This window comes from Prionailurus viverrinus, chromosome A2 (assembly GCF_022837055.1).
Source record: "Prionailurus viverrinus isolate Anna chromosome A2, UM_Priviv_1.0, whole genome shotgun sequence".
Lineage (NCBI taxonomy): Eukaryota > Metazoa > Chordata > Mammalia > Carnivora > Felidae > Prionailurus > Prionailurus viverrinus.
In genome coordinates this window covers 12,705,481-12,733,378 of record NC_062562.1, presented here as the reverse complement: position 1 = coordinate 12,733,378, position 27,898 = coordinate 12,705,481, and the positions used below count along the sequence as shown (strand labels likewise).

The 27,898-nt window shown below is 59.0% G+C and overlaps 2 protein-coding genes across 7 annotated transcripts in view; both read right to left on the bottom strand.

The window, feature by feature from the left end:
• Positions 1-2,006: 2,006 nt before the first annotated feature.
• On the bottom strand, positions 2,007-9,521 carry ARRDC2 (arrestin domain containing 2). 4 transcript variants are annotated; one of them, XM_047849828.1, is made up of 8 exons: positions 8,732-9,521; positions 5,644-5,710; positions 5,252-5,399; positions 4,629-4,731; positions 4,271-4,527; positions 3,995-4,157; positions 3,565-3,722; positions 2,007-3,321 (listed from the first exon to the last, which is right to left on the bottom strand). In XM_047849828.1, the coding sequence occupies exons 1-8, from the start codon at positions 8,988-8,990 to the stop codon at positions 3,268-3,270; spliced, it is 1,209 nt and encodes a 402-aa protein (XP_047705784.1). In that variant the 5' UTR covers positions 8,991-9,521; the 3' UTR covers positions 2,007-3,267. The 4 variants fall into 4 exon arrangements, with proteins under 4 accessions (XP_047705784.1, XP_047705783.1, XP_047705782.1 ...); XM_047849827.1 differs by lacking the exon at positions 8,732-9,521 and adding an exon at positions 5,804-7,774 and having other exon boundaries at positions 2,007-3,318; XM_047849826.1 differs by lacking the exon at positions 8,732-9,521 and adding an exon at positions 5,804-7,768.
• Positions 9,522-10,752: 1,231 nt separating this feature from the next.
• KCNN1 (potassium calcium-activated channel subfamily N member 1) overlaps positions 10,753-27,898 on the bottom strand; it is a 30,594-nt gene continuing 13,448 nt past the window's right edge. For 2 of the 3 annotated variants that reach the window (XM_047851031.1, XM_047851033.1), the window contains 7 exons: positions 27,675-27,770; positions 25,401-25,819; positions 22,438-22,579; positions 19,067-19,177; positions 18,323-18,450; positions 13,855-13,924; positions 10,753-11,357 (listed from right to left, as the gene is read on the bottom strand). In XM_047851031.1, the coding sequence (XP_047706987.1) occupies positions 11,103-11,357; positions 13,855-13,924; positions 18,323-18,450; positions 19,067-19,177; positions 22,438-22,579; positions 25,401-25,819; positions 27,675-27,770 (1,221 nt within the window). In that variant the 3' untranslated portion in view covers positions 10,753-11,102. Of the gene's footprint in view, positions 11,358-13,854; positions 13,925-18,322; positions 18,451-19,066; positions 19,178-22,437; positions 22,580-24,975; positions 24,985-25,400; positions 25,820-27,674; positions 27,771-27,898 lie in introns of all 3 variants that reach the window. The other variant, XM_047851030.1, reaches the window with a different exon arrangement.

Sequence of the window (27,898 nt, the reverse complement as noted above, 5' to 3'; positions counted from 1 at the left end):
GGGAGAGGGAGTAACAGGGAGTGTCACCTTTAACCAACAGGTTGGGCGTTCTTGGAACAATGAGGTTAGGAGGTGAAGAAGAGCCAGCCACAGAGAAGAAGAGCCGTTCAGCAGAGGGAACCACATGTGCAAAGGTCCTGAGGTGGAAACCAGCTTGGATTACGTGAATAGCAGTCAGGGATCCGGCTGGGGGGGGGGGGGGGGCGCTGGAAGGAGGGGTGGGTGAGAGGGGCCTAGGGAAGGGTGGGATTTTATCTCGGCCACCCCCCTCTATGCCCTATGGGCCTCACTCTGTGTTCAGGGGGTTCCCTGAATTCTGGATGACCCAAGCCAGCTCCATTCTGATTTTCATTTATCTGAACCGGATAATCCACCTCTTAAGGGATCAGGTTCCAGACAGTTGCAGACGCAGAAGTCCCGGGGACGCGCGATGGCTTGTCCTCCCAAGCCTGCCAGGGGAAACTTTTGTAACAAACACCTTACTCTTCTGTTTGGGGACAGAGTTCTGGAGACTGGGATCTTGTGTCTTGCACACCAGGGCGACAGGGGAGCCCACCCCCTCCTGAGGCTATTTTGGAGGTCTGGGTGACCTGGTCTGTGCTGTGGGTACATCTCCCCTCTGCTGGGCCCAAAGGAACCCCAAATCTGATGGGTTCAAAGCTGGATGCCAGGTCAGCTGCCGAGGGCAGACGCCGCTGGACAGGGAGGGCTGGGCAAAACCCGGGGCCGGAAGTCGGTGGGGATCAGGACCCAAATTCACACCACGGGTGGGAGACAACTGAGGCTGTGGCAGGGAGGTGTCCCAAGAGTCTCGGGTGAGGAAACTGGCTCAGAGCCACGTGACTTGCCCTTGCCCATAGGTCACTCAGAAAGCTAAGCCTGAACCCATACCTGCCAGGGTCCAGGCCCTGGGTGCCCTCGTCCTCCTCCCTGTTCCTCAACCCCGCCAATGGTCACCCCAGACTGCCAGTTAATTCTCACTGCCTGGGGCAAATGGGTGAACACAGCCGGGACTGTTCAAACGGGGTTCTAATTGGGCCCAGCCCTGTGGGGGCGGGGCCTCGGGTCGGGGGCGGGGCCTGAGCGCCGGCTCGGCTGGGAGCCCCTCCAGGAGCCGACCTGTGAGCCTGGCGGTTCCGAGTGGGGACTCCGGACCCTGCACGAGTCACCTCACTCCGTTGGACTCCCTTTCCCTACCCGCAGCTCCAGAAGAATGACGACCTCCATGCCAACAAATCCTTGCACACGCATGCCCAAAGCAGCCCTGTTCGCCGTTGCCCAAATGTCTATCGAGGGGTGAAGGGAGAATCCAAATGTAGTCCATCCACGCTAAAGAATATTATTTGGCCACAAAAAGTTACGAAACGTTGACACACGCTGCCACATGGGTGAAAACGTGGACGTTTATGCTGAGTGCAAGCCAGGCCGGAGAGGCCACACGGAGCATGATCCCATCCACGTGAAATGCCCAGAACAGGAAAATCCACAGAGGCAGGAAGTAGATGAGTGGGTGCCAGGAGTGAGGGAGGGGGTGGGTGGGGGTGACTGCTAACAGGGGCGGGGTCTCCTTTGGGGAGGTGATGGGTGCACACCGCACGTGTGAATGCACAAAACGCTACCAAACTGTATGCTTTAAAGGGGTTCATTTCATGGCATAGAAGTTTCATCTGAATAAAAACAAAAGCGGTTCAAACTCAAGAGAAGCAAGATCCACCTGTCCCGGGGTGCCCCTGCCCGGCCAGCTTTTTTCCTCTCTGAGGCCTCTGTCTGCCTTCCCCCATTCAAGTTCCTAGCCTCTGTGACTGTGCTAGGGAAGGGGCATGGGGTCCAGCTCCAACCTGAGCTCAGCCTCCCTTTGTGTCCCTGGGCCTCAGTTTCCCCTTCTGGGCAAGGGGCCCCTCCGCCCTCCTCGGCCTGGGGTTCGACCCTTGAGATCCTGACGCAAGATGGAGGTCACGGCCACTCAGCTCCCTTGGCAGCTGGGGGAAATAAACCAGTAAGCCCAGTCTCGTTCCCCACGCTTTTATTTAAAAAAAAAAAAAAAAAAAAAAATCTGTAAAAAAGAGAACAATTTAAGGCTTATCAAAAATGATGAGTCCCAGGCGGGGGCCCCGCCCCCAGCTATGGCTGAGACTCTCCAACTGGGGGCTTGTCCAGCTGCCCCCTCACACTTTGTCCCTCCAGGATACAGGAGGGCTCCAGAGGCTCGCTGGTCCTCCTGTGTGACCCCAGGCTGACCTCTGACCCCAAGGTCTGGCTTAATATTCTGAACCGGGTTTCCCTGGTCATACAATACCCAGGCAAGTCGCATGTCCTGGAGTACTTGGAGGAGCCCCCAGACAGGCCCAGCCTAGGCCAGGAATCTCTCTGGCTTTCAAAGGCTGGAGGGGGGCCGGGGTGGCTCAGTCGGTTAAGCGTTCGTTCAACCCTTGATCTCTGCTCAGGTCACGACCTCACCATCCGTGGGTTCAAGCCCCGAGCTGGGCTCTGCGCTGTCGGCATGGAGCCCGCTAGGGATTCTCTCTCCTCTCCCTCTCTCTCTGCCCCTCCCCTGCTCGTGCGCTGTCTCAAAATAAATAAATACTTTTAAAAAACAAACAAAACAAAGGCTGGAGCAGTGGTCTCCTGCCACCCATAAGCCCCACGGAGCTCCAATGACCCGCTTCCCTGAATGCCTCACTCCTGGGCCCTCTCGCCTGCCGGCCCTTGCCGTGTGGCCTCAACGGAGGCACTCGCTTTCTGAGCCCCAGTTCTAAGACGAAGGGGGTGATCTCCAAACATCGCTCAGCTCTGACCTTCTCCGACTTCTTCCTCCTCTTGCTTGTCTGCCTGCTGGGCCGCTATTCACACGCCACCGCCTCAGCCAGAACGCCCTCTGCTCCGGGAAGCCCTCTCTGCTCCCGTCTGGACTCTCCCGGTCCTGGGTCTCTTCCTCTGGTCCCACGGGACCGGAAGCGTTTACGTCTGGCGACGTCTCTCCCAGACCAGAGGCTCCCGGGGGACCCGAGCCCTGTCCACAGGCCGGCGTAGACAAGACGGGATCCGACAAGGGGCATCTGATGCCTCGCGAGGGCCAGTCCACGTCAGTCAGGTTCCAGACTCTTCCCCTGTCCTGGGTTATGTCGGAAAGCCCTGCCCTGTTCCGAGCCGCGGATTCCCCAACTTCAGCGCAGTCCGGTCGGGCCGCTCTCGATCCAGCCATTCCCCATGTCCACGGAGGCCGGAAGCCTGTGTGTACCCGCATCCCTCGAGGTATTCGCTTGCCCCTCAGCAGGTCATGGAGCGTGGCCTCATGGCCTCTGAGGGTGGGTTTGGATCCTCCTGACAGAAAGAACCCGGTCAACTACCACGGCGGGGCTCCAGAGGCTCGGAAACACCCCTCTCCCGCCCTGCTCGTCTCGGACTCCTGCATTCAGCCGGGAAGCAACACGCGGTGCGGGTTGGGGCACAAGGGGGGCTCGGGCCCTGAGCGAATGCATGCCATTCACATTTAAAACTCACCCGAGTCCCACCCCCACCCGGGCTCCCAGGGCCTGGAGAGGCTTCTCGGACCCCCAAGCTCACCTCGGAGTACAGGGGTGGGGGGCGGTAGCGGAACTCCTGGATATAGGCGAAGAAGGGGCCTTCAAGGTTCACGTCAGCGTCCTGCAGCGGTGGAAAGGGACTCTGCCCCGCGGCCGCCACCTCCCCACCTGCCACCACCTCTGAGTACTCGGGAGGAGCTGCAAGTGAGAGACAGGGTGGGTGAGGCCGGTGGGAAAGGGGAGCCCCAGAATCGGGGACAACGGCCAGGAGCCGGCGTGCGCCAATCCTGGGGCTGCCGGGCGGTGTGCCCTCAGGATGAGATTCTGCGGGGGGATCTGGGGCCACCGACGCGATCGTTACTGTGTACTTTCACAGACGTGGCCACTGAGGCCGGGGGAGGCGGGGAGGGTCAGCCTGGCGCCCGCCTCTCCGCCTCCCCAGCCCCCGGACAGCGGGATGGGGAGCTCACCCTCAGGTCGCTCTGGCAGGGCCCCCAGCCCCCAGTCCAGCAGGAAGCTGGCACGGCTGCCCACGCTGGACGAGCGGCTGCCGAAAGGGTGCAGGGGGATGGTGCCGATGACCAGCGGCAGCTCCAGGAGCAACTTGGAGGTGCCAGGGATGTCCACGCAGACCTGGAGGGACAGACCGTGAGGGAGGGCCCCCAGGCAGCCTCGGGGGAACCCCAGTCTGGAGAACAGAGCAGATATAGCCGCCTCTGCCTCCTAGGACCGACGAGACACTCTACCTTGAGGGAATAGTCCACGTGTAGCACCCGGCAGTGCAGGATGGAAGGACCCACGGGGGGGATCCGCAGCGCCCGGCCCTGCCACAGCGCCCGCCGCCCGGGGCCCACGGGCTCGCCCGAGAGACTGGCCACCACTGCTCGCTTCTGCTTGCGGGCACCTCGGGCCATGAAGGTCTGCGTCTGGACCACTGCTGCCCGAGGCAGCACTGGGCGCGTGGAGCCGTTGTCGATCTCGGCGAAGACGGGGATTACCTCACCTGCAGTGGGGAGCGGGGGGGGGGGGGGGGGGGGGCTCAGTTTCCCCATCTGCAGCTCTGACGTCGGCCCTCTTCCCCAACCAGCTCCGCTCGCCTGGTACCTGGCGTATAGCCCTTTCGGTCAATCTTGGCCGAGAGGGAGACAAGGCCACGACTGCTGTACCACGATCGGGCGACTTTCTCCAGAGCTCCCGCCTGAGGGGCCTGGTGGGGCAGAGGAGAGGGACAGGAACAGGTCACTTTGTGCAAACCACAGACCCCGGCCCAAGAGCTTCCCGACCACCCCCAGCAGAGGGGGGATTTGGGGCAGCGTTCCTGGGTTCTTCATAACCACCTGTAACAGACAGCCGCAGATAAAACCCATCTCAGAAGGCTGAAAATGTGATGAACGAGCTAATCGCTTAGTATACAATCAGTGCTCAGAAAACCATTATCATCGCAAGTCCTGGCGGTCCCCTATTTCAGAGATGGAGCCCTCCGAGGCTCAGAGAGAGTGAGATACTTGTCTAGAGCCACACAGATTATTGGTGCAGGTGGGATCTGCACCCAGCTCCACTGGACTCCAAAGGCATCCCCACGCCTGCCTCCCTTCCTGCCAGGGCCCAGCAGTGATTTCCCACTTTGTGAAGGAAGTGAAGGGGGTGAGGAGCCCGTCGGGGTCACCCAGCAGCCAGGCCCCCACCTGCAACGCTCCCATCCCACCTCCCCTGGAACAGCCGCTCACCAGCAGGGCAGGCGTGTTGATGTCCACGGGCTCTATGACAGTAAATACCTTCCTTGCCCGGCGGGCAGGGACCCAGGGCCGGTGCAGGGTGGCCTTGATGCAGTATCGGACACTGCCATGTTTACCCTCGAATGACGTCACCAGGGTCCTGGGGGGGGGGGCGGGGAGATGGAGGGAAGGGACTTCAGGGGGCGAGATACAAGTTGGGGGTGGCCCCAGAGACTTAGGATGAGAGGCAGAGACGCGGAGGATCCTCCCCCAGGGGGAGCAGTGCTTGGGGGCTGGGGTTTCGAGGGTCCCCAGATACAGAGCAATGGAGCCCTAAACCTGAAAGCAGCAGCAGGCTTAGGGATTCCCCTGCAATCCTGCGCCCCAGACACCGTAAGACTTACGGAGGCAGCTGGAAGCTGAACGGGAACTCGTGGCGCCCGGGAGGCAGCGTCGTGGTCTCTCCGGTGTCTGCAAGTAGAAGCCAGAAGGGGAGGCTCAGCGGCCGCGCCAGGTTCCAGGAGCGCGCAGCACGTGCGCCGCGTTGGGGTCGCCGGCCGGTACCTGGCGCGAGTAGCGTGGCACGGTGGCTCACGACCTCCACACGCTCGCTGTAGCTCTGCGTGTACGCGGTGCTCGAGCCGGCGCTGCGCGACTCGGTCCAGTGCACGTGGGCGCGGCCCCGCGCGCGCAGCTTCAGGGAGCCCACGCGCGCCGGGCCCGCCAGCTCCAGCAGCACTCGGCCGGCAACGGCCTGGCCGCCGCTGAACACCGGCTCGGCGCCCGCGCTCGCGCCATCCAGCTGCACCACGAACGCCTTCACCTTGTCGAACAGCATCGCGGCCGGGATGCGAACCCGCGACGCACAGACCCTGGCCTCGAACCCGCGACGCGGCGGCACGGCGGCGCGAAGCGCGGAGGCTACAGCTTCAGAACTCGAACCGGCCGAACGTGCGCAGGCGCACTCGCGGACCAGGCCAGAAATTCCTGTGCGCCCGGCGCCGGCGCTGCCTTTATACGGCGGGCGGGGCGGGGCGGGGCGAGACACAGGCCCCACCCCCACGAAGGGCCACACCAATGGCGCGGTGAGGGGCGTGGCTCCTCCCAGGCGTGGAACAAAACCTCAAACGCGCCAGCTGCCTGCCCTCTACCCTCGGTGAAACTAAAGCATCGGGGGCCAGAGCCGGTCTCTCGAAGACCCCGGGGGTAAAGAGGGGAAACAGGGCCGGAAGCGGGTCCCGGGCTTGAAGTTACCCAGCAAGAGCATTCTGGCACTAGGTTTAATCATCAACTGGCCACCACTTTCAGATATGACTCGAGACACGTCCAGCCCCGAGCTAGAGGGGTGTGGGATGGGCTGGACCCAATCGGGGCCTTGAGTGCCCAGGACTACCCTGGGCCTCAGTTTCGCCTCTAAGTGATGGCGGAAGGAGGAGGAAGTGCGTGGGGCCCTCCTCTGCTTGGGCGCCCGCCCCCCTCTTCTGATTAGAATCCCGCTTCGCTGGGTGACCCCGGGCTAGTGACAATCTCTTAAAACCTAAGTTTCCATGTTTGTAGAGCTGGAAGAAAAGCAGTCCTGACCTCAGAATGTCGGGCCTTGAATCACTGTGTAGCCCATGCTCGACCTCTCCCAGAGCCTTGCTCCCACGTCATCAACCCACTCCCCACAAGCCGCCACTCTGTCGCACCTCGGCGCTTTTGCCCAGGCTGTTCCCAACTCTCGATGTTCCTGTCCCAATTTGCAGCCCCCAGCAAACTCCTACAAACCCCCTAGGCGTCCTTGTGCCCACTCCTGGCAGCCCCCTCCCCCCCGCCCCTCACCCGGGCCCCAGTCCCCTCCCAGACAACCGAGTGGAAGGGACGTCCCAGGAACCCCTAGGGTCAGGGCTGCGGTGTGCCCTCGAGACGGTAGGACTCCTCTCTGGGCCTCAGTTTCCTCAGAGAAGAACCTCCAGGAGAGTTTCTAAGGCAGTTTCCTCTTGGCGGTCTGCAGGGCACCGGCGCCCTCTGCTGGCAGCGAGATGAGCAGCTGCTCGAACCTACCCACTACCCTGGCGGCCACCTTTGAGGGGCCCTCAGACGACCCTGGGACCACCCCTGAGGCCTCGGAAGCCCCAGTGGGAGGAAATCATAACCGGACACGGTAACCTGCAGCCAGAGTGGCCACAGGGGCATTGGGGTCAGAACAGTACGTAAGGGAGGGGCAGAGGCGGTAGACGCAGTGATCAGCTTGGGGGGTCTGCACGGAAGAGGGGACTCTGAGACCAAAATGAAGGGCTAGTACCTTCCCCCCGCCCACCAGGGCCAAGTGGAGCCCTGGAGGCTATAAGCCCAGGAGGAGATGGGGGATGAGGTGAGTCCATTTCACAGATGGGTCCCCAGAGGCCCACAGAAGGGCAGGGCCTCACCTGAGGCTACCCAGCAGTTCTGCAAGCTTCACCCCTGCAGTGTCTTAATGAAGCAGCTGGTGAGTGGAACCAGGGGTGAGACCAGCCCCAACTTCCCTTGAACCTCAGGGGAAGGGAAGTGCCTGGGCGGGGGGGGGGGGGGGGGGGGGGGGGGGGGGGGCTTCCTGTCCCGCCCTAGGGCCCTTGAGGTCTGGGTTTCCACAGCTAGTAAGGGGAGAGCCTGCACCTAGGGTGTTGAGACAAGACTGAAAGACTGTGGGCAAAGCATCTGCTTGGAAAAAAGGGGGCCATAGGTGGGAAACCAGGTCTGAGCTGCCTCTTTCCTCTGCCCATTTTACAGAAGAGTATAGTGAAGTCTGGCTTAGCCGAAGGGGTTTGGCGGACCCAGGAAGCCAACATCCTCCACAGCAAACAGAGCTCACTGCCGAGGCTCGCCCCTGGCCTGCTCCTGACTCTCTGTGTTGGCCTAAATGTGGGGGGCTGAGGTTCAGAGCTGGAAGTCTTCCCAGCCCGATCTGTCCCCACCCCAAGTCTCCTCTCTCTTTGGGATGCAAACCTACCTGCAGCTATCACCAGAACTCCCAACCCGGGTTAGAACTGGTTCCTGCAAACACTGGGGGTAAACTGAGGGCGCGGGAGATGGGGGTCTTCTTTGGGAAATCAGGGACCCAAATCTGGAGTTAAAAGGAGATCCTGGGGTCCAGAGAAAAGGATGTCCCGACTCCACCCAGGGGTTCTCCAAACTCTGGATGGGGGAGGGGGGGGAGGGTCCCGCCGCATAGCCTTTAGGTGGAGGGTTTTCCCAGTTCTGTCAAGGGGTGGGGGGGGGGGTGCCCAGACACCCCCTGTAAACGGGGGGTGTCTCTTTCCTGGGAAAGAGGATTTGGGAGGGGGGTAGGTGGGTAGGTGTCCTGTGGGAGGGTCAAGACCCTGGGGAGGAGGTCCCCACTACTTAAGAAAGGTCACTCGACCACACAGCCTCTAAACTGAAACTCTCCCCGCACTGGAGTAGAGCGCCCAGATCTGGGGCGAGGGTCCCAGGGGATCCCAGCCGGGAGTGGGGGCGGGGGGCTGAGAGGCTCACCTCGGAGCAGCAGCTGCCGCCGCCGCAGGTACGTCTCGGCAGCAGCGTAGTCGCTGGAAACCGCGTTGACACCCACGCTGCGGCCCTCGAGCCAGTGCGTCGCCGCCCCGCCGCGTGCCGCCACCTCCAGCGCTCTCACCCGCAGAGGCGCCGCCGCCTCCAGCAGCACCCGGCCGCACAGCCGCTCCCCGCCGCGGTACGCGCCGCCGGGGCCCCGGGCCAGCTCCAGCGCGAAGCTTCGCACGCCCCCAGGGCGCATGGCGCAGGCCCGGGCGCACGGCGGGGACGCGGCACCCCGCTGGGAGGACGGCCCCCGCGCCCAGCGACCGGGGTGCGCCCGAGGCCCTCCCGCGGCTCAGCGCCCTTCCTCGCGGCGCCGGTCGCCCCCGAGCTTCCTCCGGCTTCCGCGAACTCGTGCGGGCGCCCCGGGTCCCCCACCCCCGGCGGGCGCGTCGGCCGCCGACTTCCTGGTCCTCCGCGGCCGCCCCCGTGACGCGCCCGGGGCCGCCGGGGACGTGCCGCCCGCGTGCCCGCGCTGTTGACTTTGCCACCCCCCCCCCCCCCCCCCGGCGCGGGGCGGGCCCTGTTTTTGCAGGGTCGGCGCCGTTGAGTCAGAGGCGGGCGGGGGCGGATGTGGCTGGCCCGGAGCGGAGGCAGCCACCGGGCTATCTTGCGGTTTCATCTGGCCCCTACCCGGCACCTTTGGCCCCGGGCACCGACCCAGCTTCCCACTCTGGTCTCCGTGCCACCTCCTGACTGTTCTCCAAACCCCCCCGAGCTCAGGTCTTGCCTCTTGGCCTTTGCACTGACCAGTCCCCTACTAGGAACGCCCTTCCCCAGATCGGCTCTCCCAACTACCCCCCCCCCCCCCGCAACCTCCGCCCCGCCCATGCCCAAATGTCACTTCCTCAGAGTCCCCTAGTCATACTCTGCCTTGTTGATTTCTTTATGGCTCTGGTTTCTGTCTGTCTGAGTGCTGTTTACCGTGCCTCCTCCCTCCGACTAGGTGATCCCCAAAGCTGGGCACTGTGCCCTATTCTCCTCAGCCCATCTTACAGAGAGGGAAACTGAGGCCCCCACAGGGGGCAGCCTCTGCCCGGTAGCACCCAGCCCTGGTAGTCAGGACTCCCAACTCCGGTCTGGAGCCCGTGGGCACGTCCCCACTCTTCTTGATCTTGCACCCACGTTATCTCCTGAGCCAGGTTGCTGAGCTCTTTATCAGAGGCTGCCAGGACCTGAGGCTCTCAGCTGGGCCAGGACTAGCCTCCCAGGGGCCAGGCCACCATCTCCCTGCTATACCCAGAGCCCAGCAGCTGCCAGGTGCCTGCCACCCCTGCCTCACCACAGCACACTGAGCCCAAGGCCTGGAGGGACCTTTCTGATTTTCCTTGTGTCCAGAACCGGGAAGGTTCCGGAGGGGAACTCCAGCCCGCCCCAAGCCCACCCCGGAGGCCACTCTAACCCGAGGATCATACCACACCCTCCCCCACTTGTACTCCCCCCCTCCAGCGCCCTCCACCGAGGTTTTTCGCTTTGACCCATGGGCCCCCGAGTTTGAATCCCGACTCAGCCCTCCTCGTTCTGCGGCCCCAGGCAGGTGGCTTCACTTCTCTGGCCCGCGGTTTCCCCACCCCGCCCGGGCCAGGTTCTGGTGACGAAGTGTGGTGATTTACGTGATGGTCCCTGTCCACGGCAGGCCCAATGAACATGGTGCTCTTACTCATGTCCCCTTCCCCACCGGACCCTGGTCCACTGTGGGTGCTCCAGCAAAGTCGGCTGGTAGAATGGGAAGGAGGTCTCGATTATCTGCTGCCTCCTGCAGGCCGGGGCTGGGTCCAGTGGGGACTGCCGCTGCTGTCCTCAGGAGGTGCACCCAGCTGAGCTCCGGCTTGGGGGGCCACCAGGCTAGAACAGTGATGGCAGGGGCTCGCCTAGACCCCCACATCCGTTCTGGGACCTGGAGTCAGGTGGCCACCTCCCATGTCATGAGTGTCCCCCAGCCATGCAAAACAGGCAGCAACTGGGTGGGTCCTGCTTTATTCAGAACTGGCAAGGACCCCTCTCCTGGTTGCTCCGTGCCCACCGGGGGCCTGGGGAAAGCCAGGGGGCCAGGGGACCAGAGGAAGCTCCTGGCTCCCCCCGGCTCCATTCAGGGAGGAAACGGGTGGTGGCCCACCCCTGCCCTCGCCTGCGGTCCGGCCCTGCCTTCTGCCCAGACGGTCTGGGTGGGGAGGGCCCTGGTCCACTCAGCCCAACTCAGCTTCGGCTCCTTGAACTCCAAGAGGCACCACTGTACAGGGCTTCCTGGGTGGCGTGGACGTGGCGGCCACACGATGGCCAAGATTGAGGGGTCTGGTGGTGGGCAGGGTTGTCACCCGCAGTCTGAAGGGGCCATGGGTGGCCACCGGCACGGGGGGCTCCGGGCTGCCTGGTCCAGGGGTCCGGGGCCAGGCCGGGGAGGCAGGGGTGGGGGTGGCGGGCGTATGGCTTGGGCGATGAGGCCGGGCAGGGCCTGCAGGGAGGCGCCCAGCGCATCCAGGCGGCTTTCGAGGGCAGCCAGGCGGGCCTCAAGCTCCTCGTGCTGGGCGTGCAGCTCGGACATGAGGTCGTACATGACATTCTGAGTCTGCCAGAGACAGAGCGGGAGAGAGAGGAGAGGCCAAGTGAGAGAGAGGGAGGGCCAGGCGCAGAGATGGTTGACCAGCCCCAGTTGGGGGGGGGGGGGGCCCAGGAAGGCGGACCCAAGTGAGGGACAACTGTGAGGACATGGCAGAGCCACAGGTCTCTTGCTGGGCCCCCGGAACTGGCAGAAGGAGAGACAAGAGGAGAGACAGGTCTTGGACGCCAGGCTGGGGGCCAGCAGGCCAGGGGAAGGTGGAGGGAGGTCCGGGGGCACAAGTGGTCAGAGCTGCCCTGAGGGGTTTAACTGGCCACCTGGACAGGCAGCCAAAGGGGGGGGTCTTGGGTGGTGCCTTCACCCAGGGGAACCACGGCCCAGAGGCCCGGAGGGGGTTTGGGGCTGACGCTGCTCCAGGCTGGGGCCATGGCTGAGAGGGGGGAGGTCAGTTGTGAACCGCCTCCCCGTGCCCCGCCCTACACTGGGGAATGGACCGCTCCAAGGATCCGACCCGGTCACAGACCAGGGAGTACAACAGCCACAACAACTACTGTTACGGTAGGCCATGGGATGTCCCCGCCAACTCGACTGCTCCCCACAATCCAGCAAGCAGGAGGCGGTTCTGCCACTGTCCACGTGGGCCCTGGGAGGGGAGGCTGGCCACTCCACGTGGCGGGCCAATGCTGCCACCAGGTGGCGATAGAACATCGTTCCTCATTTCTAACCTCAGCTAAGAGCTGGGCACGCCCGCAAGGGGGACAGCCACTCCCCAGCCACCGCCTGGGATGGGAGAATTGATGCTGAGGCGGGGAAAGAGCCCCCAACCCCCCCTGCTCCATGGAAGGGGGACAGGATGAGGCATCTACCACGGCATTTTGCTGCGTTCCACCCCTAGCCTCTCCCTTCCAACCTCCATGCCTCAGAGGGCCGCGGTCCCCAGGGCCAGAGGACAACATCTGGAGGCATCAGCCCTCTGATGATTTTTTTTTTTTTCCTGGCCTCTGAGGTTTAATTTTTTTTAAAACTTGGAATACGCATGTGACTTTTATCAGAGATACACAAATTAAATCAGCAACCTTGGGCAGGAGCGCATTAAAGTTTAATACTGGAAAACATCTTAACCTTGTTAAATTAAAACAATCAGGAACCCATATAATCCAATCCAATTAAAGCCTTCCTTCAAAGAAGGCTTTGTTAAATGTACTCGGAGTATACTACCGTGATTGCAAGGTTTAAATAACTTTGAAAAATTCAAATTTCAGTCATCTGCACTAACAGAAGGAAGTGTGATAGAGATAATCCAAATTATAATATCTAGTGTCTCGAAGGCATTTCATGTGTATTTATAGCCGTTATCTCACACGACATCAAATTAATTTGGCAAGGATTTTCCATATGCTTTTGGGACTATGTTCTCTCTACTACCAACGGGATGATTTCTTCAGGGTTCTAGAATATGTTTTCTCCTCCATAATGTTTCTTTCCAAATTAAATTTATGTAGGTTAACATTATATCGCATTCTCTTGACAACGATGAAGAGAATGAGTCCGAAACGCTCTGGGTATAAGAAATAGGATGGGACTTACAAGCATCTTCTGAAGATAATATTAAATTAACCTCAGACTAATTAAACTGATTCGGGGAGGGAGCCAATGAGCAGAGTTCACACATGAACTATTCGTGGAGGGTATGCCACTGCTCAGAAGGGGGTTCAGAACAGTGTGCCGAAGATTCAAAGAGCAGGACTTGCTAATAAGACCAACAAATAGATTGGTGTATACCATAAACTGATCTTTACAGAGCCCTTGCAACCAGCTTCAGTTTCCTGAAAGATGTTTAATTGCCGTGCAAAGCAGCTCTCTGCTGATGCTAGGATTTGAATTTCCATCCGTAGCAAAAGAATTTGGATTTTCTCTTGAATTTTGGAGCTTGGGTGTCGATATGCCTAAAACACAAAGGACCACTTCACCCATGTGGCCCACTAATTAGATATTCTTATTAAAGGGGCGCCCGGGTGGCTCAGTTGGTGAAGCGCCCGACTTTGCCACGGGTCACGATCATGGTTCATGGGTTCGAGCCCGGCGTTGGGCTCTGTGCTGATGGCTCAGAGCCTGCAGCCTGCTTGGGATTCTGTGTTTTCCTCTCTCTCCGCCCCTCCCCTTCTCCTGCTCTGTCTCTCAGAACTAAATCAACATTAACAAAAAAGATTTCCCTTTAAAGCTATTTTACTAGATACGGTTTAAAAAAAAAAAAAAAGCTGCCAACGCTAAAAAAAAGTAGTTTACTTACAGATGTGGATTCCTAGCTTCTCTGACAAGCGGACCCTGTGGAGCCTTGCAGACCCGGCCTGAGTCCCCCGTCTGCCCTACCGGTGCCCCGCACTGTTCCTCCCCGGGCAGGAGGCGGCCTCTGTTCTTTACTGAATGTCTCCCATCCTCCTTCGGAGGGGCCTGACCACCCCCTGCTGGCCTGGGGAGCCACCCTGCCCAGCCCCGCCTGGCTCACCTTGGCCAGGTCGGCGAGAGTGTTGGTCTGGTCATTCAGCTTCCCCTGCTCAATCTTCACACTCCGGAGCCTGGGAGACAGACAGGGGGGTGGGTAGACAGGGTTGGTGGAGGCTGCAGGGGAGTGGGGCCCTTCATGCACCCACCCCACCCGGGGTCGCCTTGTGGGACATGCAGAAGGTGGGAGATGAGGGCGGAGGTAGGGTCGGGCCCCATGCTGCGCATTCCCTCCTAGCACACATGGGGTGGCAGGGCCTGGCGGGTGGCTAAGCCACCCCCGACAGCGTCCACCTTCTGGCCACGTCCACGCGTCCTGATTCAGGATGTCCCGGGAACTTGGACTCCCAGGCCTAGCTGAAGGCTGCACACGCTGGACACGCGCCCTGGCCACCTCCTGGGGCCAGCGGGCAGTGATCCGCCAGCGGCCCTGGGTGTGTCCCCTGCCCCGCGAGCACCATGCACCCCTCAACCCCCGGGAGAGACTTACTTCTGAGCTCTGGCAAGCCCCGGCAGAGCAGAGAGAAATCACAAGGCAATTTTAATCTCCGTGCGGCCGGGTGCCGCGTGCCCAACCCTGCCCGCCTCCCACATGCACGACTCCAAGACCAGACCGGGGGCCCTGGATGGCTGAGGGGCTGTCGCCCTGACTCTGCGAAGAGGCCCAGCCTGAGCGGGCAGCGCCAGCCCCTGGGGGACGCATCCGTTGGCCTCCCCTCCCTCCAGCCGCGCCCACCCAGCAAATGCAGCTGTCTGCAGCCTTGCGGTGCCACGGTATCCCAGTCTGTGCCAGGCACCTGGTCCCAGAGGTGGCATTCAGTCCAGGGAACTATGCCCATGCTGTTTCCCAAGAATAACGGGGCTCCGAGAGGCAAAGCCAGTGCCCACCGGCACCTCAGCGGGGATGGCCATTTGAAGATGGAGGGCTGGGGAGATATATCTAGAAGCCAAGGACCGCCCGAGGCTGCCAGAAGCTAAAAGAGGCCTGGAACAGATCTTCCCCTAGCACCTTCAGAGGGCAAACGGCCCTGCCAACTCTGATCTTGGACTTCCGGCCTCTGGAACAGTGAGATAATAAATTCTACTGTTTTAAACCACCCAGTTGGTAGTAATCTGTTATGGCATCCCGAGCAAGTGCCCACTACGTTCGTCGATCTGTCCAGAGATCACGTCCGCCTTTGCACTGGCTGATCATACGGTGTTCCCGTCACGGAGACTCCCCAGCACAAGACCCTGCCAAGGCTCCCTCATGCCCGCATATCAGACCTCCAGTCTCCCTGGCACCACACTCATTCCTACGTCCCCACCACTGCCCGGGCTGTGGACAATCCTTGCTATGCACCCCCCCCCCCCCCCCCCCGCCTTTGGCTTCCTAACCAAATCTCACCCACCCTTCAGGCCCTAGTTCCAACTTGTTTGGTTTTATCAGCTTTACGGGGCCATTTTTTTCTTTTTCTTTTCCGATCGGGAAGGGAGTAGGTTTAGGGGGACCCAAAGATGGAGTGAGGGGCGCCTGGCTGGCTTGGTCAGTGGAGTGGACGACTCTTGATCTCAGGGTTGTGAGTTCAAGCCCCATGTGGGTTATGGAGATTACTTAAAAATGAAATCGCTAAAAAAATAAAAAATGGGGGCGCCCAGGTGGCTCAGGTGGCTTATTTATAAATAAACAAAGAAACAAACAAATAAAGAAAGAAAGAAGAAGGAGACAGTCCTGCCCCAGAACAAAGGGAAACAGGTAACTCACAGAGCAAGTGCCTTCTCCACAGACCTGGCTTTCCTAAATTCCCACCCTCCTGCTTCCCTCCAACAACCTTCCGGAACCTCCCTTGGGGCGAAGTCCAGGACAGGCCCAATGTCTGTGCCCCCCATGCCTGGCACACCGGCTGGCATAGGAAATGCGTATACAGTAACCAAATGAACATATCGAGGGTTGTAATGACAACATTGCTGGTTCTCCTGTTTAGAAAACACTGTACGGCAGGTAGGCGGAGGTGAATCCCCAGTTGTGTTCTATCCACACCTCATCCCTGGAGGAAAGGCACATTAACGACCATTGGCTCCACTTATAAAGATACAAAAACGCAGCTTGGAATAGCACAGTCACTTGCCAAGGTCCCACGGTTAGGTGGCAGAAACCAGACTGGGACAACAGTAGTCAGTTACTAACTGCGGGAGGGCCAACGAGGAGGGGTCTCTGTCCTCAAGGGGCTTGGGGTCTTGTGAGAAGGCACTGGACACAGTGAGGTTGAGTAAGTGTGGTACCAGCTCCTCTCCCTGCTTTTTAGACGATGGTGGAAGCAGAAGCAGAGGGCATCATGTGTTACCAGTATTTGTTCTGTGCCAAGGACCATGCCAGGCATTTCTGCATATCCTCCCATTTGGATCTCCCTGCAGTCTTGTGAAGTAGGGACCGTTATCATTTGAAACCCATCCAATTATAACAGTAAACACAATAAATGTAAATGTACTAAACTCTCTAGCTAAAAGACAAAGACGGTAAGGAGCCCGAAGAAACTCTGGGGGCAATGGATCTGTTTTGTTTTTTTTTATCTTGACTGTGCTAATTGTTATGTGGATGTATACATACGGTAACACTGATTAAACTATGCAGTTTAAATAGGTGCAGTTGAATATAGTCAATTATAGCTTAATAAAGCTTTTTTTTTTTTTTTTTTAAAGAGGCAAAGATTATTAAACAGGATTAAAAAGTTGAAATCCAGCTGGCTGAGCTTCCTCTCCTATGGCCTGGTCTCCTCATGGCCACACTCGTTTACCTTCTGACATCCCAGAAGCTGGGCTGTTTCAGCCACACCCTCAGCTCTGCTCCAACCCAACCTTCCTACTCTACCATTGACACCAGGGTTCTCCATGCTGCCTCTTGTCTCTTTTCTCCACAGCTGAATCAGCTGCCTTGCTGCTGTACGAGTTCAGCCTCTAACACTATTCACTTTACTTTGTGACTCATTGGCCCCTGAGTCTGGCCTAGGAGCTCCCGGGGCAAGGAGCCACCTGATTTTCTTAGGGGAACCCAATTGTGAATAGGTTTTCCCACAACACGAGAGATGGGAATCCATGGGCTCATTCTGAAAAGTGCCGAAATATGTTTTTACTCTTTTAAATCAGGTACCACGGGACTCAGTTGTAATTTATATTTGAGTGCCTCACTCCCAGGATTTGGAGCTGTTTAAAATTCTAGACTGGGTGCTGGTCTCATACATCCTCAGTGTGGCTACCGAACATTTGAAAGGTGGATGGTCTGAATAAAAATGGGCTGTAAATAAATGTAAAACACACAATAGAATTTGAAGATTTGGCACACACAAAAAATTCTAAAATACCTGATTTTTTATACTAATCATGTTAAGATAATATTTTGCATCTATTGCATGAATGTATTAAAATTTATTTCACTTGTTTTCATTACTATTTTAAAATTTAATTTATTATTATTACTATTATTATTATTATTATTATTATTATTATTATTATTAAAATAGGCTTCATGCCCAGAATGGAGCCCAACACAGGGCCCAAACTCACAGCCCCAAGATCAACACCTTGATCAAGAGTCAGACACTGACTGAGCCACTCAGGTCCCCCTTTTTTACTTTTTTGTAATGTGGCTACCAGGAAATTTAAAACTATATAGTGGTTTACGTGATATTTCTAGTGGACAGTGCTTGGCATATGATAGCCTGGCCCAGCCCAAATCTGGCCAGCTACCTGTTTTGGGAAAATAAGGTTTTATTAGAGGATAGCCCACCCACTCCTCTTCACTGCGTTCCTGCTACAGTGGCAGAGTAGAGTAGTTGTGACAGACCGTCTGGTCCACAAAACCTGAAATATTTACCCTCCGGCCCTTTATAGGAAAAGTTTGCCAACTCTGGCTGCACACTGGACTCACCCGAGGAACTTAAACTTAAGCTCACGGTGCATCCCAGACTCTGCTGTGTTGGGTGCAGCCTGTGGGCCTTTTAAAGCCCCGTGGGGGATTCCGGTGAGCAGCCAAGGTGGAGAACTACTTGACTAAATAATTCTCAGGACAAAGGGACAACAGAGGGAATCAAGGAATTTCTAGTTACCCCACATGATCACATGGATCAGGACACAAATTTAATTCGGAGCTTCCTGGCAGCCAAAGCAAAAAAGGGAAATGGCGTCTCATCTAAAAGGTAAAACAATTTTGGCTATTCTGGAGAATACAATATGCTTCTTGCCATTTATTTGGGGTGGGTTGCATGACTTATCAAAGGTGATCGCCCTGGACAAGTGCTGGACCCATCACCTGCCTCCTTCTGACCATCCCACCCAGCACAGACACTACAAGCCCCAACCGACCACCCGGCATGGGAGGGGCCGTGATGAGGCCATGCTGAGCTGTCTGGCCTGGCCTGTAGCCTCCTCCCGAGGACCACAGTTGCCTCCGCACCAGGTGGACACAGAAACGTGAGCGGGAAAGGTGCTGGACTTACTGATGGATGGCTTGGAGGAACTTACGCTGGTGTTTCCGAACCCGGGCGTGGTCTGGCTTCTTCACCAGCCTAGTGTGTTTGTAGATGAGCCACGTCTCCCTGAGAACGTTAGCAGCGGCATTTTTTACCTGGGGCCAGAAAAAGAACAGTTCCTCAAGGCAGGCACGAAACTGTGGAAGGCTCTGGAAACTTCCGGAAACCTCCAGAAACTTTTAGAAACTCCTGGAAATGCCCCTCTGGGATCCTGGGACCGTAAGGCAAGGACACGTTTACGTGGCCACACCTGCACTGTGTGGGTCTGTGTGTGTGTGTGTATGTGTGTGTGCACTTCATTTGTATCATTCAGCGTGGGTCAGACCCTTTCTATACACCTTGCAAATGTTATATCAGTGAATCTACACACGCTGGCATCTCTCTCCCTTTACACATGGGGAAACTGAGGCACAGGGCGGTCGACCTGCCAAGGTCAGACAGCTTTTAAGTTGTACCCGGCTGCCTGGCCCCCAAATGCCTGCCTCTTGCTGTGTGGCTCAGGGTGGGGCTGTGACTAGGCACACAGGTGGGCGCCTGGGGCCACTGCCACGTCTCTGTGCATGGTTCATGCACATTCACATGGGCAGCAGAGCACAAGGCAGGGCAGTGACCGGTGGGCATGTGCACATGCCTGGCACGTGCAGAAGTAAGGTGGGGAGGGTCTGCCCTTGATGACCGAGAAGAGGACGTGGCTGTGATGGAGGTCTTTACCCGCTTGGTGAGCTGAGTGTCCATCATGAAGTTGTGCACGTGTTTCTCTGCCTTGGTGAGCTCCAGTTTCCGGGCCACCACGGCCACCACAAGTGCTGTGCAGCCGGCCCCCTGCATGCGGAGGGTGGGGAACACATCAGTGTCCTGCCCCATGTAGGTCCCGGGTCACAGGCAGGACACCCTCCCTCCTCCAGGAAGCCTGCCCTGATTCCACCCTCACCTTTACCTTCTAAGCCCACAGTGTTGGCAGGTCCCACCTGCTGAGCTCACTGACTCCCAGCCCCACCTGCTTCATATCGGTTGAATGTCTGGGGACTGTGTCCCACTGATGAGCTCATCCGATCCCCAACAGCCCTGGGAGGTAATACCACTCTTATCCCCACTAGACAGAGAGGGAAACTGAGGCTTGGAGAGAAGAAAGGGAGAAGAAAAGGGCAGGATCTGCAGGTACGTTCGGAACATGGAGGAGGGAGGATTTGGAAGCATTTCCCTCAAGGCGCTGGGGTCTGGGCGTTGAGGGCAGAGACCCAGACAACACGTCTTCCTACAGTCATGGGAGGGGTCAGTTGGCAGGGTGAGAAGGCAGCGTGAGTGGAGGGTCAGGCTGGCTGCCTGTGGTGGGGCATTTGCAGGTAGGAAGGAGCAGGGCGGAGGTCCCAGGAGGGGTGGGGAGTGGAGGGGAGAACGGTGGCCTCCCCGCCTGATGCAATCACACTCCCCAGGATGCCCGAAATGGCAGATCTCCTGGCTAGTGAAGGAGGTCAGAGAGGACTTGTATGTCTACTGGGAGCAGCCTAGGAGAGAGAGAAAAGAGGAGGAGCGAGGACCCAAGAGAGGAGAGGGCAGACAGGTGGAGGGGGGCAGCAAAAAGTGACGCGGGAGGGAGGGAGAGGGTCTGCCACCGAGGAGCAGGGGCCAGGGGCCAGCCTAGAACCCCCAGGAGTGTCATCAGCCCCAGAAGTGCCCGAGGCCGGTGACAGGAGCAGGTGAGGGGGGCCAGCAGGTGTTCAAGGCAGGTGGCGGGAGCAGGTGTGAAGGGGGCAGGCAGTTCCCCGCCTGCACTGAGGGCTGTTCCTGATGCTTTCCTGCAAGCTGCTTGCTCCTGAGGCCATGACCTCCAAGAAGGAAGAAGGGAGAGGTCGGCCTGGGACACTTGGCCAGGGATGCTCAGTTCTTCTTAGGGATGGAAGGAAACATCTATGGGGAGGGGTGGGCCAGGGCCACCATCGGACGGTTCCGGGCAGGTCTGGGTCCCCACATGCCCCACTAGGGCGACATGGGCAGGCGACATGGACAAGGTTGCCTTCTGAGAAAACCCTGACATGGGTTCCTGGAGTCTGTTGTCAGAAGAAGCCCTGTCAACTGGGGCAAAAAAACACACAAACCAACAAACGAAACAAAACGAAACAAAACCCTCCAGGTGGAATACGACGCAGAAAGGAAAAAAAAAAAGACATCTGGTGGCTCCGCAAAATAGCATGGAAACCACGTCCAGCAAAAGACGCCAGGCTCAGAGGGGGCCACACTGGGATGCCCTGAAGTTCAAGAACAGACAGACGCATGGCTGGTGAGATCCTGGACAGGGCAGTGACCGGGAGCAGACACGCTTGGGCAAGGTTGGCAGAGAGAGCCAAGAGGAGAGCTAGAAACCAGCCCAAGCGTGGCCACCCGTGCGTGTGCCAGCAGCGAGGGCGGAGACGTGGCCACACATGGAACTCATTTTCCAGAAGGAGCCATGTCCCAAAGAACGGAACTCGGCGTTTCCATTTTGTCTTGGGCTTTCCAGGTTTGAGCTCGCCTTACCTGAGTCCTTTTTTGGTTCTTTTGAAAAGTTCGTTTGCTCGTAGTGGGGGTTGGACTGTGGACCTTTAGTTTTTCCCCCTTCACCTCTTGCAAAGTAACACAGGCAAATAGGCGTGGTGCCATTTCACAAGAGGGGGGCCGCGTCAGCGCAGCCAGGAGGAGGGAGGCCCCGGTGGGGGCCCGAGGAGGACGTGGAGCCCCCAGCTTCTGCTCAAACAGCTTAGAGAGGGTGAGGAGAAATGGGGACAGAGCCGCGGGCCTCGGGACACAGTGACAACTGACCACGGTCTGCAAGCAGCGTAACAGGGTGGGCAGAGGCACCGCAAGATGCTCCCTCCGTCGGCGGGAGAAAAGGAAACTCTTGTGGGGATCGTGCCCTATGTTTGCAAGAACGGAGGAGGAGTGGCCTGGCGTGGAACCTGGGGGGTGGGATTAAGTCAGTTTCTTTGGTGCTGCTTTGGTCCCACCGATGCTCACTGTTCTTCACAAATGAACAGGTTATTAACTGGGGACTGGGGAGAGGAGTCCCCTGTCACGCACCCGATAATCTGCAACCCAAAACACGGAAGAGCATTTGTGAAGGAGGTGGAAGCTTGGAGAAAGAAGGTTCCAGAAGGTTCCAGAAGGGGATGAACAGCAAAACCGAAGACGGGACCAGGGAAAGAAGGTGCTGGGTGCCAAAGGCTGCCCACACCCACCGACAGACTTGAGAAGTCTTGGGGGGAGAAGGGGTGCTGTCAGGGCCCAACGAGTCACAGGAGACAAGCTGCACAGCACGGGGGCTCAGCGGGGTGCTTGGGATGCCCCAAGAATCAGGCAAGGATGGGGAAGGGAGCCGTGACGGCACAACCCAGAGGGTGTTGACTGGGTGTCCACAGCATTCACCGTTCTAGACGTTTCACATAAAGGAACAGACTTGAGGGGCGCCTGGGCGGCTCAATCGGTTGAGGGTCTGACCACGGCTCAGGTCGTGATCTTGCGGTTTGTGAGTTTGAGCCCCACGTCGGGCTCTGTGCCGGCAGCTCCGAGCCCGGAGCCTGCTTCGGATTCTGTGTCTCCCTCTCTCTCCGCCCCTCCCCTGCTCGTGCTCTGTCTCTGTCTCTCTCAAAAATAAAGAGAAACATTTAAAAAATTTAAAAAGACATAAATAAATAAAAAGGGACAGACTTGAACTTCACGATGAACAGAGGAGATGGGCACCGGTTATAGCTGGGGAAACTGAGGCATGGAAGCATCAAGTCCCTAGCCCTGGACCCCAGGGCTGTGAAGTAAGCAGGCTGCAGAGAATAAAGGGGCAGACAAACGCCGGGCTAACAGCGGACCACAGCATCCAGCCCTGCGGGGACCACAGGAGTTACATACATACCTAGGGCTGGAAGAAGCCAAGAAGAGATGCCCCCCAGGAAGCCCAAGGGTGCAGATTTCTGAGTCACGGCCGGGGTAAGGAGGAGGGGGGGGCGGTGAGGGAGCAGGATGACACAAAGAGGGAGGGGCAGGCTGATGCATTACGGTTCACAATGGAGTGAGCTCCCCGTCCGTAGGGGGTGTGCAAGGGCCCCCGCCCTTACCATGATGCCAGTGAGCAGGCACACGCCCTTCCCGCAGTAGGTGTGGGGCACCATGTCGCCATAGCCGATGGAGAGGAAGGTGATGGAGATGAGCCACATGGCCCCCAAAAAGTTGCTGGTCACTTCCTGCTTGTCATGGTACCTGAGGGGAGCCGGGGAAGGCCCAGTCAGTCCACACTGGTCTCTCTGCCTTCATCATTCCCTCTGGGGCCCTGGGTCCACCCGGCTGGGTGGGGACCCTGACTACAAGCAGCGGACCACTTTGAGGGCTCGGAAAGGTACCGCTGCAGGGAGAGGGGATGGTCAGCATCCTCCCAAGGGTCCGTCGGGCAGAGGGCACCCGCACTCTCCTCCCAGGATCCCTTCCACCATTCTCCCTTCACCCCCACCCCACGCTGCCGCCCAGGATGTGTGCCCTCCCTGGCCCTGGTCCTGGTCCGGGGGCAGAGGGGTCCGGGTGAGGGTACGTCCACTGTGTCCACGCGATCCCCCTCCCAAAGACAGACGCACAGACAGACGCAGACACGGGTGGCCACGGGTGCCAGAAGCGGCAGGGAGTGGAGGTGAGGATTCAGGTGAGACATCGGGAAGAACTTCCCCAGCCAGCAGGACTCCGTGAGGTTGAGGGGGCAGGGGGAGAGGGCCCCTGGGGGACACGGGTGGCTGCAGTATTCCAGGACTTGGGAGCAAAAGGGAAGTCAGTATGTGTGGGGCAGCACCAATGGTCCCCAAATCCCAGGCTTAGGGTTCGTTTGGGAGTTGGGGAAGGAGGCGGCAGCTTGGCACTGGGGGGAGCTGGCGGTTAACTTTTTGGTATGGGGGGGCGGGCCCCAAGGGACATGAATTGGTCCCTGGCCATGGCCAGCCCTGCAAACCCGGTCACGTGGGCTACAAACACGTCCTACCTACGGTCAGCCCAGGCTGGGGGTCAGAGGGGTTTCGCTCGAGGTTCCCCAGCCTGTGAAGCCCCTCCAGCTCAGGGAGCCCTTTCCTGATGACCCACTCTTTCCCAGGCCTCAGGCCCTGAGGGGGCTCAAGGTTAGAGGTCAACTGAGGTGGCGCAGAGGAGGGGGGACGCTGGCAGGGGCAGGACAGGGGAAGCTGGGGGGAGGGCTGCTCCAGACAGACAGGGCTGGAGTCAGGGGCTCAAGAGGAGGCCATAGAAGCCCCCAAAGGAGGATGGGAAGGCTGGAGACCTTCTCGGCAGGTGTGGTGTTTGGGGGTCCCTGTCGGGATGCCATTCCAGGCCCCTCCTCCTGGGCTGCCAGTCTGCTTGCTGGGTGCGGGGGACCTGGGACCGAATCCCAGCGAGGCATCTGAGCCCCAAGTTACCCTGGCTTCTGTCTCCCGGTAAACCAGCACCCCATACCAGGAAGACGAGAGGGAGGCCCTCCAGCAGCGCGTGGGGGAGCCCGGGGCCTGGCTGGAGCTGTGGTGGGTGCTGCAGGACCCCCCCGGGACTACCTAGGACCACAGAGTGGGGGACATGCGGGAGGCGGGGTGGGGGTGGGACAGAGCCGCAGGGGTGGAGCGAGGCAGGCGAGGGGGCTTCAAGCAGCATCGTAGGGCTCAGAATTTAGGATTGGCTGCCCCCCTGGTCCTGCCCCGTTCCCTGCCCCAACCTGGGGACCCCTGCGATGACCCAGACTGCACCTCAAGGATGCCCGAGGAGGGGAGCCCCTCTCTCACTCCCCAGACCACAATCCTGACCCCGCCGTGACAGGGTAGGGGATGGGTTGTGGGAACTGGCATAGGGACCCAAGCAGGGGTCCAAGGAGACCCCGTCTGGTCCCAAGACGGTAAGCCTCGAGGACGAGAAGGGCTGGGCCCTCGCCCCCATGAGCCCCACATCAGGCTGAGGCAGGCGCCATGGAGGAGATTAAGGGGTGAAGACTGGGGTCCTGGGGGGACAAGTCCAGCCCAGGGACCCCCAGGAAGCCCCGTCTCAGCCCCACCTGCCATACACCCTTCCAGGGCCTTCCCCAGCAAAGCATGAGGTAGGAGAGGCTCTTTCCCAGCCAAGGCACCCCCACGTCCCGAGAGGCCCAGTGCAGACCCTCCCTTTCCCGAAGCACCCTGTGGGTCTCAGGGCCGACCAGGAATCAGGCCCTCAGGAATGTCCCTTTGCCCCAGAGCCTCCCTTTCCCCGTCTGTAAGTTGGGTGAATGGCCTGCACCTTCCAGGGCTGTTGAGAACAAACCCCGTGCAGAGAGAGGTACTAAAGGCTGGGTCAGTTTTTATTTACTCCAGACCCACCTAACTCTCCGGAGGGGCTGTCCAAGTCCCCCAGGGTCAGCTGTCTAGACAAAACCCTCCCCAACCTCGGAGACAAGGACCTCCAGGATGCCCAGTGGACACGGCCTGAGAGCAGTCCTGGGCCTGACTCCGAACTTGCCTGCCCCGGCCCCGCCTCACCTCCCTATGCACCAACGCACCCCCTCCCCGCCCCACCCCACCTTGCGGCAGCTAATCTTAAATTCCTGGCGGACAGGACGGCAGCGGCTCTGTGCACACAGCTTGGTCAAGGGTAGGACTCACATGTTTTCCCTACAGTCCGGTGGGGCGGGCGGAGGGGAGAAGGAGAGCTGGTTAAATTGTGGGGGAAACAGGCAGATGGGGGGCGGGGGGCATCCTGTTCCTGCTGCCTCCACTGCCCTGGGCCAGAGGTCAGAGGTTAGCTGCTCGCAGCGGAAGAGCTGGGAGAAAGACGAGCATGAGACCCGCCCCCACCCCACCCTGGGGGAGAGGCCGGGGGTCCCAGGGGGGTGTCGCTTGGGGTAGGGGACAGGATACACAGGCTGGAGTCCCAGGGATGAGGGGGCCGCGCTTGAAGGCGGTCACTGAGGCCAGGAACTGGGGGGGGGGGGTGGGTATCATGTGGGTCAGGGGCTGTGATGGCCAGGGGAGCCCTGGGTCCCCGGAGCCGCGGGAGGGCACGGTGGGCCCCGGGGCCGGGGGCGTACCTCTCACAGACCCGCACCGTCCAGGCGGCGACGATCCAGGAGGAGATGCTGAAGACGAGCAGCACCGTGCCCGGGCAGATGGTCATGAGTGTCTTCATGACAAAGCGTGTGTTGAAGGTGACCTTGTTGAGGGCGCCGATGCTGCGGCTGGAGGCATCTGTGAATATCTTGCTGTGCAGCAGCATGACGCGGCCCAACAGGTAGAGGCGCAGGAACATGGGGACAGACAGCAGCACGTCCACGTCAGCCTCGGCTGCCGACGGCGCGTACGTGAAGGCCAGCCGCGCCGTCCACGTGAAGCGGTAGTGACCCGGCACCGGGTGGATGGCGCACACGGCCAGCTCCAGAGAGATGAGGAAGACGCGCTCGCATGTCATGGCGATGCGCCAGTCATCCGCCCCGTTGTCCACCATGAACAGCTGCGGGGGGCGGGGCGGGGGAGGGGACAGGCGGCGGTGGGTGTCAGACTCGCGCCCGTGCCCCCCTCAGGGAGGACCCCCCTCCCTCCCCAGCCCTCGAGCCCCTGGCTTGGCTTTTATGAGAAACACAGCCTCCGACGCGAAACTCCCTAGCTCTCGGGGTCAGCCACGATTCAAATTAAATGTGGAAGAAAACACGGGGTTACCAAGGGCCTAGCAATCTCGTCCCCGGGGACACACGCAAGAGAAATGAAAACGAGCATCGGAAAAAAAAACCAAAAAACATAGAAACCAAAACAAAACCGGCATTGGGACAAATCCTTGCACGCGAACAACTACCCAAAGCGGAAACCACCCAAGTGTCCGTCAATGAATGAATGGGATCCTTCCAAACAATGGAGTATTATTCGGCCGTCAAGAGGAAGGAGCTCTGATACACGCTGCCATGTGGCAGAACCTCGAAAACATGCTGAGTCGAAGAACACAGGCACCAAAGGCCACCACCCAGAGCCGAAGGGACAACGGTGCCACCCCAGTGGGCCCGGAAACCGCAGCACTGAGCATTCAGAACGCAGAGAATTTGCCTTGGGAGCTCTTTGACTTGCTCAGCATCTGCCAACTTTCCTTCTTTCAGATTTCCCTTCTGGAATAGGAAGGCCTATCCTACGCCTGTCCCACCCCTACATCTTGGGTGATTTGTCCGGCTCTCGGCTGGAGTGGCACCTCAGTCTCACCCGTATCTGATACTTAAGTGATACATGGAACTTGGGAGTTGGTGCCGGAATGCCTTAAGACTTTGGGGCAGGTGGGAAGTTGTGAATGCGTTTTGCATGGGAGGAGGACATGAATTTCGGGGGATGGGCCCGAGGCTGAAATGTTCTGGACTGACTTGTGTCCCCTCAAAACTCATAAATTGAAGCCTTAACTCCCATTGTGACTGTATTTGGAGAGAGACACCCCCTCCCCCGCCGCTTTTTTTTTTTTTTAAGCAGGCTCCATGCCCAGTGTGGGGCTCGAACTCACGACCCTGAGATCACGACCTGAGCTGAAATCAAGAGTCAGACATTGAACCAACTGAGCCACCCAGGTGTCCCTGGAGAGAGGGTCTTTAACGGAGTAATTAAGGTTAGGGGCGCCTGGGTGGCTCAGTCAGTTAAGCGTCCGACTCTCGATTTCAGCCCAGGTCATGATCTCACCGTTTGCGGGTTTAAGCCCCCATCAGGCTCTGCTCCGACAGCGTAGGGCCTGCTTGGGATTCTTTCTCCCTCTCTGCCCCTCTCTTGCTCACCCTCTTTCTCTCTCTCTCTCTCTCTCTCTCTCTCTCTCTCTCTCAAAATAAATAAATAAGCATTAAAAAAATCAAGGAAGTAATTAAGGTTAAATGAGGTCATTAGGGTGGAACCCTGCTCCCACAGGACCGGTGTCCTCGTAAGAAGAGGCAACTCCAGGGATGCGCGCACACAGAGGAAGCCGAGAGGACACAGGGGGGAGAAGGCAGCCGTCTGCAAGTGGACGAAAGGGGCCTCAGCAGAAACCGACCCTGCCAGCACCTGATCTTGGACTTCCAGCCCCAGCACCGTGAGAACACATTTCCTGCCGTCTCAGCCCCTCGGCTGTGGTGCTCTGTTAAAGCAGCCGGGAGCAGCCTCACACAGTGCTTCGGTTTTCTAGCGGGTGAACCACATGCCACTGGGGGGCACACGACATTTTGTTGGTCCATACACCGGGGATCTGGGTTGTTTCCACTCGGTGGTACCCGCGAATAGGGCTGCTAGGTGCATGCGTATACGAGTTGCGTGTGGATGTAGGCGGTGTAGGTTTTCATTTCTCTTGCCCTGGCCGGCCCGCCACTGACCTGGATCTCCCTGGCGTGGTAGAGGACCACCAGGCCCAGCAGGATGACCGTGGAGAGGCTGATGAGGCATTTCAGTGCAAACGAGTACAGGGACTCCTGGGCGGAGAGAGAGAGGGCAGGAGGACAAGGGCGCTGGGGGGTGGGTGGCCCTCCTGACCCCCCCCCCACCTGGGCTCCCCCCTCAGGAAGGAATGCTCCTGTCCTCTCTCCTTAGGCCTGGGTCG

Excerpts from the sequence above, each read along its gene's own strand:
- ARRDC2 (XM_047849826.1), bottom strand. The coding sequence starts at position 6,077 with ATGCTGTTCGACAAGGTGAAGGCGTTCGTGGTGCAGCTGGATGGCGCG. Across the intron at positions 5,400-5,643 it reads TTCAGCTTCCAGCTGCCTCC|GACCCTGGTGACGTCATTCG; the intron begins GTAAGTCTTACG and ends CCCCCCCCCCAG. Across the intron at positions 4,732-5,251 it reads TCAACACGCCTGCCCTGCTG|GCCCCTCAGGCGGGAGCTCT; the intron begins GTGAGCGGCTGT and ends CTGCCCCACCAG.